Source organism: Kwoniella pini, chromosome 6 (assembly GCF_000512605.2).
Source record: "Kwoniella pini CBS 10737 chromosome 6, complete sequence".
NCBI lineage: Eukaryota > Fungi > Basidiomycota > Tremellomycetes > Tremellales > Cryptococcaceae > Kwoniella > Kwoniella pini.
Genome location: NC_091721.1, coordinates 1,273,340 through 1,286,427, shown reverse-complemented (window position 1 = coordinate 1,286,427; position 13,088 = coordinate 1,273,340). Strand labels below are relative to the sequence as shown.

General features: G+C 45.0%; 2 protein-coding genes across 2 annotated transcripts; both read right to left on the bottom strand.

The window, feature by feature from the left end:
* Window positions 1-37: 37 nt before the first annotated feature.
* I206_104923 (uncharacterized protein) lies at window positions 38-3,655 on the bottom strand (the record flags this gene model as incomplete). Its single annotated transcript, XM_070203020.1, has 25 exons — window positions 38-79; window positions 132-244; window positions 318-386; window positions 435-486; window positions 536-563; window positions 624-673; window positions 736-768; window positions 818-840; window positions 893-914; window positions 960-987; window positions 1,041-1,058; window positions 1,144-1,198; window positions 1,247-1,331; window positions 1,375-1,452; window positions 1,520-1,630; window positions 1,682-1,832; window positions 1,889-1,900; window positions 2,035-2,075; window positions 2,124-2,144; window positions 2,365-2,395; window positions 2,448-2,709; window positions 2,760-3,095; window positions 3,147-3,185; window positions 3,249-3,554; window positions 3,613-3,655. The coding sequence occupies 25 exons, from the start codon at window positions 3,653-3,655 to the stop codon at window positions 38-40; spliced, it is 2,049 nt and encodes a 682-aa protein (XP_070059121.1).
* A 2,979-nt stretch (window positions 3,656-6,634) lies between these two features.
* On the bottom strand, window positions 6,635-13,075 carry I206_104922 (uncharacterized protein; the record flags this gene model as incomplete). Its single annotated transcript, XM_019154226.1, has 8 exons — window positions 6,635-6,888; window positions 6,963-7,167; window positions 7,222-7,350; window positions 7,403-7,582; window positions 7,644-7,918; window positions 7,969-11,014; window positions 11,066-12,505; window positions 12,578-13,075. The coding sequence occupies 8 exons, from the start codon at window positions 13,073-13,075 to the stop codon at window positions 6,635-6,637; spliced, it is 6,027 nt and encodes a 2,008-aa protein (XP_019012966.1).
* Window positions 13,076-13,088: the final 13 nt, after the last annotated feature.

The following is a 13,088-nucleotide window of genomic DNA, read 5'->3' as shown; positions in this document are numbered from 1 at the left end:
GCAGGATCTGCAATGTCAGCTGGAATCTATTCATGTATTACTTACTCCAATCAGGATCGAAGATTACAACCTTATTCGCCTGAAAGCCTGATTAGCAAAAGCATTCCGACAGTGAGTAACGGGTGACATACAGCTGTAAGGTTTAAGCCTACTCCTCCTGCTAGTGTGCTGATGAGCAGTACGTAATGATCCTTACTCCGGTCTTGGAATCGGTCGACCATATCCATTCTTTCCGTGTTTCCAACTTCACCGGTGAGCATATCAAAAGCAAATCCAGCCACTTGGTGTCAGCTTTGTTACCGAGAGATCGCACTTACAAGTCGAGGATGTCGAGATAAACTCGGAAATCATTTTGAGCAGCCGTACAGAGTTCGAAAAGATCAAAACTGACAAGAATGTCAGCTAATCAGAGAGCTGTTTGAGGCTAAACCCACCTTTGTTATCATCGGGATCGTTCCTCCATTGCAAGAGCATTTGCTCGAGAAGCTAGAGACGGGGTTAGCTATGAAGCAACTATTGCTTCGAGCTCACTCACTGTCCACTTCCCACAGTTGCCCGGGTCGCTGGGTCCAATGTTAGTTAGACTTTGGATACCTCTTGGCAAACTTCTCGTGCAAACTCACAGAGCAGCCTGGACGACATTGTGCTGTTTCGTGTCGTAGTCTTGACCGGTCTGCACCGTGACGATCAGCTTCCAATCCTGTCATGAATTGCAAATCACAGAGGGTCACTCACGCATACTTTGAAGAAGTGTCGATTGATCTCACGCTGTGTATTGTCAATTACAGCGTCCTTCATCTAACATGTGTGGACTAACAGTATGTGCGGAATCATCCTTCGCTTCAGAAAGATCAGCTGCAGCTTTTCCGTGAAATGAGAACTAGCAGCTCACCATGATACAGGAGTCCAAAGTGCTGGTTCATCAATAAGCTTCGCTCCTGAAGATTGCCCAAACTCACATTCGCGACCTTTTTACAAGCACTCAAACTGGAATCTCACTAGTTCAGTAGAAAGAAAATTCAAGAAGGGAAAACACTCACTTTCTCAGCAGCACCTCACTGACAGTCTCGCCGTTCTCAGTTTTGGGATGGTGGCATTTGAGCCGTCTGCTGATCAGCCACGTCCTCATATCGGAAGACCTACATCTGACCAGAGCCACACTCGCACTTGTCATTACGCCTAAGTAGGAATTGGATGTCTGCGAAGGTATCAGCTCAAGGTGTATGATAAGCTCTCAGTTGCTTACCATCCGAGGCAATCAAATTCTGATACGCCATGATCTGCATGTATGCCAGGGGACAGAACACCACCATATCCCTCTTCTCAGGCAGCTGACAGAAAGATAAGTCCAGGAAGGCAATCATTTCGACTCACCTCATGAGCTATCAATTTCTTGTCCCGTCTCAAGTAGAAGTGTGGGAGTATCTTCTGCGTCATGACACCCAGTCGCATCTAGGAAGGGAAGAGAACATCAGGCCAGTCAGATGTGTCCTCGAAGTGAGATCACGACAGGACTTACGATAGCCGTTATAACATCTGCTGTTGAACCTTCGTGTCGATGACCACGTTTGATCGGATTGACCGCAAACTCCTTCCATTCTTTCAGGGTTCCGGCCCATCCTCGATGAGACTAGGGCAACTTGTCAAGGGGGAGGCACAACCTGCATAACAGTAAACTCACAAAATCTAGAATACTCCACATCTCGTCCATCCTATTCTGAACCAAAGTTCCTGTCAATGCAAAGCAGATCTTGCAATCAATGGATTTTAGAGCTAATGTTGCTTGTGCGCGAGGCTCCTTCATTCGGTGAGCCTCATCGACGATAACGACTCTAAGTAAGCTGTGTCAGCATAGGCTTGACTGCTGGAGAGCTTTGAGGCATCATACGATAGCGGTAAGCTTTTCAGGTGCTCAATTGTATTTCGCGCAGTATCGTAGGACGTTAGAACTGCAGGAGCTCAGCACAGCATCTCGTGGCATTGGACTCACGTATATCGACAAAGCCCTGTTGGAAGGATGTGCGAATGTCCGACCAATTATCCGATCTCCATGTAGCATATTCGAAATATCCCCACTGCCCGGAGCTTAGCTCGATCTCGTGGGGGGTTATGAAGTGACTTACAGTATCGAGTTCTCTACTCCACTGCCATTGTCAGCTTTTTCAAACTCGCTGATTCACTTACGTTTGCTACCAGGGACTTGGGGCAAACAATCAGAGCTGTAGGCCAATGCCGAGGGTTTACAGTATCGGCAGAATGCCGTATCATATTCTTTCGCCGAATATGATCCGCGGAAGTCCCCGTTTTGCGCATGATTGCGGAAAGCTAGGAAATCAGCTTGAGCAGCGGAAAGCTCTAACTCACGAATGAAATGACTTGGATAGTCTTTCCCAAGCTAAATATCTCGTCAATGAACCTTGACCTCAATCGCAGATCTAATAGCTCACCCCATATCGTCTCCCAGAACTCCGCCTATCCCTCCCTTATAGTGATCATAAAGGAATTTCACGCCGACTTGTTGGTATGCTTTTAAGAATCGATTAATTGAAGCTGGAACAGCGATCTCAAGCGATTCGTGGTCCAACGACAGACTTCCTATTTGTGCCTGTTCTAGTGAGAAGGGGAATGTAGGGCGGTAAGGCGGTAAATCGTCGAACTCCAGCCGTTCTCCGAAGGGCATAGTATTTGACTTGATCTCAGTCTTCGATTCTACCAGGATGATTTAGCTTGGTATATTGATCTGAGCGTTGCAAGCTCACGTTTGAAGAGACCTTCATCCTCAGAATACAAAACCTCCTCACCCAGATCCTCTTCAGCGTTGTCATCCGCTATCGGTTGTCCCCACGGTACAACAACTTCTTCAGTCTCGTCATCGTAATCTCCTTCGGGAGCTTCGTCATTATCCTCAGCCAATTCGTGGGGACGCTCTTCTTTGTAGCCTTCATTCATATCCTCAGAAGGATCACCAGGATTCGCCGAAAGCAGTGGGGAGGATCTACTTGGACTGCTAGCCGAGCTGCCGCCGGCGAGGCGACTGATTGATTTCTGTCGGGCGCTTTCAGCTTCAGCAGCTTTGCCCTTTGGATCAGGTAGGCCTGAGAGACGAATGAGCAGGAGATCAGGTAGAAATGTATTGTCCCACATACCTGCCAAAGAGTAAAGAGGATTGAAGGGCAAGATGACCTCTATGAGTAGCGGGGTATCAACACTAAAACGTAGATTTCTTCGTAGATTTGATGATAACTTACGGCCTTCGTATGTCAGATTGTCATCGTTCCTTTTCCTCTTCCGTACACGCTTTCCATCATGCTCTATGTAGCTTTCTTCATCCTCATCATCCAAGCTTGAGCTACCCGCTTGGTTCTGTCCTCCACTAGCACCATTGGATGTCCTCTTGCCTCCAGGTAGTCTAGGTAAAGCCAAAGCTTGTTCCCCTCTTCTTTTTGTCATTTTGTTGTCCTCCCTCATTCTCTCCCGTTCCGACTGGACTTTTTGCACCTCTGCATATGCTTTAGCTGATGCTCTAGCATCTGTCACGAAGTCATCATCGGACACTACTCAGTCAAGGTTAGCTGAACCTCAGTTGAATGACGAGCAATATAGGATACTCACGCGGCTCAGCCGTTGAGACCAGAGCCTGCCTCTTACGTGTCATATTTTTTTAGACATCGGGGGTGGTTAGGAGGAAAAATGGTCAAGAATGTACATGAGATGAGAGGTTGAAGTCGATGAAATCCGTATGGTGAACACGGACCGTTGAGTGATCGAGATGGAGCCAAATAAACTCAAATAACCGGCGCGGTACCAATATACAATCAACTTTCTCACGGTCGATCAACTCCTCACTGACTGGCTCTTCTTGTCGTGAATGATAAGATAAATGCGTGAGATGATCTCTGCTTGTTTGAGCACTCGCAAATCCGTACAAAGAGACACTATGAATCATCATGGCATGTATCATATCTCTCTGTAGTCACCAGAGTGAGGAGCCATCTCGTCCGTGTGAGGCTATCTGCGAAGACATGAACAAAGATTGCACGAGATACAGGTGCTAAGGCAGCAGCTCTCACTACATAGACTCCGTTTTATACGATACGCCATGCCTGCTACAGGACAGTTCCCGATTTCACGTGTATGAATTAGCTCCAAACAGAAAGTAGTGAACGAAGGCTATTCTGCATTGGAGAGCTGCAAACAAAGGCGATAGGCACAGCTGCGCATGAGTCATGGTGACATACCTTCCACCTGCCTTTGCAAAAACGGAGGTCAGACATTTGTGCTAGAAATGGCATAACAGAAGAGCACATTTCGGACGTCACCTTCAAGGTGCCTCACGCTCTAGTGGCACAATGAGGGTGACAAATACATCATACCACTTGTTCCTCATCAAGTCCAGCCGCATGACATATCATCAAGAGCAATTTGGGTTTTTAGCACCCGATATATCGGAAATTTCCGATATTTCATTACTCTTGGCTTTACAGGATAAATTGATGATCATGACGTATTCAGGGTACATTTCGTAAAACTTTTTTATTTTCATTTAAGCCTTTTCTATTATACAGTTTTTTTACCCTTTATTGAGATTCTATGAGTGTTCTATTATGAAACTCCACATGAACATGAATGAAAACAAGGTTATAGCCCTATTATACGCTTGCGATGTTATGCCGCCGGGTGAAAGTATATCATTTTAGAATGAATAAAATATAAAGCTGCGCCACCTTTTATGATGTCAAAGGTACCGCTTAAAAGACAAAAGCTTGTCTCGACTCATGTTTTACCCTCAAAATCATCAACCTCCTACGCTTTAGCACAAGGAACGTCTATTTTTGGTAAGAAACTTGTTTTCGTCTTAGAGTGGCGTAAGCACACTGGAATCATGCTTGGATGCACACAACGATGTCATATATCAATTTTTACACGGCTTAGATCCACAACAAATACTAAGAATGGATCTTCTCCTCTTCTTGCCCTTAGCTTTTGTAGCTAGGCCCGCCTTATCTGGAAATAGTAGGGTGGCAATAATTGGTTGACGTCATAACGTCATAATGCTTCTAAGAATTTTGTTGATGTCAATAAATTTTTTATCGGAGTTGAATCCACTTGAAAGGAATATATAAACAAGCGATTCCTTTGCCACCTTTGTTTATTTCCTTCTTCTCATCAATATCAACGCAAATAAAGACAATCCAAATAAAGACAATCACAATTACACAATGGGTAACATTATCTCAGCTATCGCAAATGGTCTCAGCGCGTAAGTATCGTTTTGTTCACCTTGATCATATTTCAAATTCATGACTTCGGATCTACCGCTCCACTCTTCTTCGTTCCCTCGTACACACCCGCTGACTTCACTTGACTCATAGCGTCGTAAGCGCCATCGCTTCCGTATTCATCGCCATCTTCCGGGGTATCGGTGCCGTATTAATCGCCATCTGGAACTTCATCACATGTGGTATGTGCTCAGGTGGACGAAGAGGAGGTCGTGGTACAGTCTAGAGGGTGATGGAACTTAGATGGTAAGTCATTTGGCAAAATGACCTTAGTGTTTTTTACACTTGGCTGACCTTATTCACCACGTAGATATAAATCATCTCCCATCACCCGACCGTCTGCAACATCCTTTATCAACCCTTACATTCCGCAAAACATATTATATTCTTTAATTCTATAATAACGTGATTCAGGGCTTTCTTAGTCAAGGAGAACACAAAGTTATCAGTGGAGGTTCAGTAGATTTCATATTTTACTATTGTAGCCATAGATAAACACGACATGCAACGACCAATATTAATAACAATTCTCTTAGGATGAATACATACTACCCTTACTAAAGCTTTCTTGCAAACGAAATCAGATTTTATATTCAGATCATCGTTTTCTCCATTTCACTGACCCTCCAGGGCGGCTTTGAGAGACACTATAACATTTCGATTGGTAGGCTGCTGACGTTAATTAGCTCTCGCACATTTTCTCCCTTGCAAGGGCAAACATTTATTATCACCTTGATTTCAATCGCTCAATCATAAGCGTAAAAATTCTCGAATCAGCTAAAACCTGCATAATGCTGGATAAGCAAAGAATGCTAACCTTTCTTGCTTCAATCCTTCATCTTTTTCACCATTCGAACCGCTTAATGATCCCGATATGATGCCTGTAGCTCAAAGGTTACAGGTGAAATTGAAAGGAAGGCTCTGGACGGGGTACACGCAGTCATTCATGACAAATATCGAAATAGAAAGAGAAGACCAATTGACAGCTTTCCATAGATCATCAATTAAGCTGAGCAGTCAGAAAAAAGACAAAAGTTCTTCTTTATGATCTGGGTGAGTCAACCACAATGCGCACGTATTTAAGTGGGCACAAAGCTTTCAACTTCTGATTGCGATGTCTCTTAACGCCTTTTAATTGAATTTGTTATCGCTTGACGGGGACGACATATGAATGAAATTCGTAGTCGGCGTCAAGCTCAGAAAATCCGGGTTCCTGCGTTTCGTAGATACTAAACCTGTCAAGTTTATTTCGATTATACGAAGTTGCATGAATTCAAAGGATTACAACAACTGACCTCATAGAGTAATACAACTAATAATTAAGACCATTGATACTATTTTACATCAAATTATCTTTATATCTTGAAATGCTTTAAACCCGGTACAGACAAAGGCGTGATGAAATCACCTGCAATGCGTCTTAAATCTCTAATGATGGTATCTGTGAATGCACGGTATGATTCTTTATGTATTATTTTGTTAGAGTCAATTTGTTTTTCGTAAGATATGAGAGATGAAACGAATAAGTTGATACATTTATAAGTAAATGATTTGATCGATGCTGCTGTTCTTGAAGATCTCAAAAGGTCGGGTATCGTCTCGAATATAGCTACATGAAATGGAACTTCTGTCGTTAGTTCTTGAATTGGATTTCCATCACAATTGGGAAAAAGCGTAACTTACCTCGTAGGGCTTCTCCCCTGATTCCCATGAAGCCATCTCGGCTAAGTTCCCTTTCAAATGCTTCTATATTTCTCAGCGGAGCTAGCAAAGGATGTTCTAGACTTCCTCTCATGGCCAGAAGTGCGGAAGTGTAATGATGTTCGACGGTCAATCTGTCAGTACCGATGACTTGAAAGAATAAGGCCACAAAATCTTCTTCATGATACTGTACTTAGAATCATTAGCATAGGATCGCGTATCCACATCGCACGAGACGTACCACAAAAGCGCCAAGATCAAGTTGAGCCACATTGAGCATGAAATGTAATCCAACTTGAACCCTTCCCTTCTCATCCCCTAACCTCGCCCAAGATTGTCTGCCGAACGGTGAAATGAAGGTCGACCAGTCCTGAAGTAGATGGTCAGCTAGAGAATAGTTTCTATACATCATCCCAACTCACCAGTTTCTGATGTTCAACGACCAATACAGCTGCGCAGTCTGACCAGCACTTGGTCAATCTGCTGATAAAAGGCTGTCTATCCATGTCCTTATCTCTCTTGCCTGCTTCATCATCAGGAACGGGTGGGAGCATATCCGACAAGAGTCGATAGATCTTAGGTGAGATGACGTTCTCGATTATCTATCCTCATACTGATCAGTCGTGGTTGTAACCTCGATGATACCAACAGTGATTGACTCACCGCTGCAAATTCTACATCCTTTTGCTCTACTTCCTGGTCCTCTTCACCCAATTCCCCTCCTAATGCCAAGACGTCCGCATCGGTAAAATCGATTCCTAAAGATCCGAATTCATCGAAGCTCTCATTATGACTTTCCTTGGCTTCACGGCGTTGCTTCGCAAGTTTAGGTAATGCGGAAGCACGAGTATCAAGAAAGGACTGAATGGTAGCTATAACTTGCAGACCGCATTTTAGGTCCTTTGACAATTCAAGGTCAAAGATGCGTACAGTCCAGCCTAATAACGAGATCAGCGCACGGTAGTCTCAGAAGATTAGGTTTGCTCACTTTCATGCAATAAAGAAGGATCAGGATATACCGCCTTTTCTTGCTCTTCTACAGCGAACGAATGATACTTGATCATTTGCTTAAAACAAGATACGATCAATACCATAGTCCGTTCAATTTCCATTTTTGTTGGTCCATTATTGAGACTTTGATTTACAGATGCAGACGGTCCAACAAGGTATTCTAATTCGCCTTGAAGTATCTTCATCAATTCGTTCAATCGGTTGATGATGGGTTTGAGTGGCTGATTATGATGTCGAGTAGCCACACATAGATACATCAAACCTCTGATGGCGATTTGTCTGGAATCGAAATCGGCACTTTCGAATGAAGACCAAGATTTGGAATTTGCCAACAAGTAAGATAGTAGAGAGGGCGAGAAATAGCATCCAGCTATCATAGTGGAATACCGATTGATTAATTGTCCTAGATCTTTGGGTGAAGGTGGGAACAATCGATTAAACTTGACCGCACTAACAGGTATTATAGACATGACTAGTCTTTGAACATCTTTTTCAGCCTGTTGAGCTTCGGTCAAGGTTTGAGCAGAAGATATGATATCTGATGCGGCCACACAGACCAATCGAAGATAAAGCTCAAAGGCCGTCTCTCGCTTCGTATCCGCAGCGGCTGTAAGGGACATGTCGAAACGAGTGATGAAATCAGGATAATCGACAGGCGGCTCCGTAGGTAAGTTTCTGTATTGTCGATCCTTGAAGATGATACCTAGATCTCGCGTGGCCACTGAAAAGCTTTCCCGGTCGAAAGACCATTTCCAAATTGCTGATAACCTCACACATCTGGCCATCATAACTTTGATATACCTATCTCTACCTCGAAGTTGATCCAATTGAGCCCTTTTCTCCGCATCTTCGTCAAATGCTACCTTGATGAGACCTACTGCTCGTCGAACAAGTAACCAGCGAGGAGTCGTGATGAATAGCGAATCGATTTTACCATTCATGTTGAATTGAGATAAAGCGCAAAGACCGAAGACGAGAAACCATATCCGTTCAGCTGCAATAGGTCCACTCCGATCGTGTTCGAAAATCGAGTCGAAAGCTTCGTTGAGGCATATCATGAAGGTGTTCTCGGTGGACTCAGTTTTTGCATTATCCCAGGCATTCAAAGTAGTAATCATCGATATCCACATGGTTACCGTTATATCACTGATTTCTGCTGATTCCGATTCGCCTCGCATAATCTGCTTTAGGGGCCGAATTGTTCTGTCGAACCCATACGACAACAGCTGGCGAAACAGCTTGACAGCGCAAAGCCGTACGAGCGAATCTTCCGTAATTTTCCGTTTCGATTGAACTCGACAACTCAGTTCGAGCATTGCCCATCTGAATTCAAGGAGTGAGTTTCTCCCTTGTTTGTTACGGCCTATATCGATGCCTTCAAGCTTGAGGTTGAGCTGGCGGATTGAAGTCTGCACATCGCTTACCATCGGGAGCGTAGTCTCAACAAGATCTCGCTGATGTACTGTGATATACCTACCGAGAAAGATAAAGCATCCGAGGGGTAAGCTTTCGGCCTCATCTTCGTTGAGAATTGTCATCATTTGTCGGAACGCCGCATCGAAAAGCAGAGGTACAACAGCCTGAATAGCACTAGGTGTCATGTCCTGTCTGAGCTCAATTCCGTAGTCGAAACAAGCTGCCAAATCAGTATCGCAATCCAAGCCTTGTAAATCTTTCACTAATCGCGCCAGTTGGCCTGTCCCTGGTATCGAAGCGGAATTACAGTACAAGCCGGATGGTAAAGGGGTGATGTCGAAATCGATGGAAAATTTATCGAAATTAGCCCAAGATCGAGCTTTGCCCATATCCGTATCGAGAGATTTAGTCTGATTCAGATTAGCGGATGTCGTCCGAGCGAATTGTCTCGGGATAGTCTTCTGTTTGAGTACTGGCCTGGGTGATTCCTCCACATCGTCGAACTCAAAATCTGCGGCGGTAAAAATGACATGATCATCTAGACGTATGGCTGGCCGTTGTTGTCTGCCTTGATGAAAAGGCCTCTTTCGTGTCTTCTTTGTTGAGGTAATCGGAGACTTATCCATCACAGGGAAATCCAGCCGACTTTGTAGCATCGCTCTGTTGGTCTCACTTATAGGAGCACGGACGCGTTTTGCTAATCCCAAAGCTGGTCTACCATGATCCGATCGGGACTTGACTCTGAATTTTCTGTCTTTGCGCTTTGCTGTATTTTGTTTCCATCTGACTCCAGAAACGATACTTTCGAAATCACCTCTATGCAGTCGCGCAAGAGTATGTTCGGTCTGATTGTCTTCTTCAGCTTCCGAGGATGAATCGCCATCGGACACAACGATAGGCTGATCGAAGGAATTTGGTGGTGAACGATTATATGATATAGATGGGGTATGACTTGAAACGTTTTCCGGGTCATCGTCCTCGAAGAGTGCATCTATATCTTCAAGTCCACCATGTCCCCCTCCTCTCCGCTTGACAGCTCGACCGGGTCTGATTGGCGATTCGGTGACTGCCTGTCGCCTGCTTTTCTTCTCCTGTCTCTGTCTTTCTTTGGCAGCTGCTTCTGCTTCAAGTCGTTTCAGCATCGCAGCAGGCATCATCCTTCCGGCAATCTTCTTTCGACGATCTTGAACTATGCCTGAATTGGTGGAAGAATCGGAATCAGAGTTGGATCTAAGTCGAGAGGGACTAGGTGATCTAGCAAGATCGTTGATGAAAAAAGAGTTTTCGCGTGCCAAAGAAGGTGTCTGTCGTTGGACCGATTCGTCTTCCATAAGGAATGATTCGTCTTGAGGTTGCCCATAGCCGACATCCATGTCGATGTCATTGAATCCGGAAAAAGCGGTTCTAAACGAAGCCGTTGGCGTGTTTCCTTGGCTCTTCGAGGGAGAGAGCATTGAGTGAGTGATGGAAGGTAAAGCGTTATCTGCAGCGTCCGGTGGTGAAAGTACAGCGACTCTGTTGAGTTTCGTTCTGTTACCGTATGTCTTGACACCATTGGGTGTTCGAACAGCAGAACGTTTCTTGGCAATGAAAGGTCTCGCATCATCCTACAGAATGGCGATGAGCACGCGGTCAAAGTGAGAGGGGAAAGAACCTACCTGTATCTTGTCATGGGCTTCATTTTCAGAAGAGTCCTGCTCACCCCGCATATCCCTCATCAAGCTTTCAAATCGTTCCCTTTCTTTCTCTGCTTCTTTCAATCGCTTCTTCTCCTCTTTAGCGGCTTTTAATCTTTTCCTAGCGATTTTCTGTAATGATTCGACATGATCTGAATTATCTTCGTCGGCTGCTGTACCATGTTCGAAGAAGAATTCGTCAAAATCCGTATCAACCAATTTCTTTGGCTCTCTTGTCTTTTTGAGCGGTGGAGTATCTCCAATGACAATTCTTTCCGGCGACTCTTCCGCGGCACTAGCCTCTGAGCTTTCGGACACTTGAGCTTCATCATCGTGGTCTTCTTCTTGCGTGATCTCCCTTGACGGCGCGATAGCCTTCTTTCCCTTCTTTAGTCCTCCTTTCCGTAAAGCAGCTTCATATATTTGCTTCTCTTTCGTGTACGGTTGTAATTGAAGTACAGTACGAGTACGAAAAGTACGAGCCCCTCGAAACTGCTGGAGAAGTGGGTCGATAGGAGGTGGAGTGGGCAAATTTGGCATCGCAAAAGCATGCGAGTCATTGGTCTCCGCAACTGCTGCGAACATCTGAGAAAGAGATCTAGCTGGTGAAGATTGCTGTATGGGTTCTGGATGCTTCGGTGGAGACAGAAGCATCTCATTTCGTCCAGGCGAGAGAGTAATAGTGATATCACCATCGAAAGGTGCGTGAGGAGACAAAGTTTTTGCTACTGATTCCTCCACATCCATCATGGCTATAGGCGACCGTGTGTCGAACTCCTCGTCTTGCTGAGGCGGGAGTGACATGTGCGGAGGCATGAGGAATTGCATCGCAGTGGGACGCGTAGCTTCGGAATCTTCCACAGCGCTGAACCCGGCTTCTGATAGCATAGTCTCGAAACCTTGATCACCAAGGGGTAGAAAAGGTATAGTTTGAGGCGTAGGTGACCGATATGGTGATGAAAGAAGCTCTGCAATGTCTTGGGATGTATTTTGAGCTGGGGATATGCCGCTGTTCATTTGTGAGGAAGTAGGGGGTATCTTAACATTACTTGGAGCAGGCGCGAGGGTCTCGAAAGCTTGGTCTTGTAAGGGGAGTAAGAGCATAGTCTGAGGAGTGGGCGATCTTGACTTGTCACTATCACTCATCGTATTTCCAACCTCAGCCGGGAGCTTTTGTTGAGCTTGGACCTTGTTCAGCAGTTCCATTTCGTCGTGCTGATTTCCCGCTTCGATCGCGAGGTAAGGTGTATATTGCTGTCCTTCATGCAAGATGTAGAATGGATCGTCTTGTTGACTATATGATAGCGGCTGGGTTGGGGAAGTGTTTCTTGATCTAGTATCTGACATGGACGATGAGATCGACGGTGAATGTGACGGAGGGGAAGGGGTAGGTAAGAGAGATTCGAATGTTCGCTCTTGAATCTTTTGATTATCTAGCGTCAGTCTAAAACATACCAACACTCTCAGACACGCAGGCAAAATGAAGCAACCCACTGTTTTATCAGGTTTCTTAGGTCTTTTCATTCTCTTATCCTCGATCTTCCCTACATCCATCCCTCTCCTCTCAGCCTCAAATCCTCGACCCGTCCCTTTCTCTTCCACTTGATTCAATCTGATTCTTCTAGCTTCTCTCCATACCTCGTACTCATCATCCTCACTGGGAGGTACGAGGTCCTCATCGTCCTCATCTAGCTCTTCTACCTCTCTATCACGACGCTTAGATCCTCTAGTCACTCGTTGTGTTGAAGAAGGTAAATCAGAATAAAGCTGGACAGGTGATGATTGTCGCGCATTACTAGACCTGGTGCCCCGTCTAGTCCTATTTTTGACGATAGGCGTGACTTTTATCGGACTCAAAGCTAAAGGATCTTCTGATTCTTCTCTAGGAGAACGTGGACTCGAGGTATTAGCGAATTGGGTGGAAGGGATAAATGTCGGTATCGCTTTTTTCTTGCGAGCGGGACCATTTGATGGACCTGCTCTAGGCGGCATGATATTATCGGTC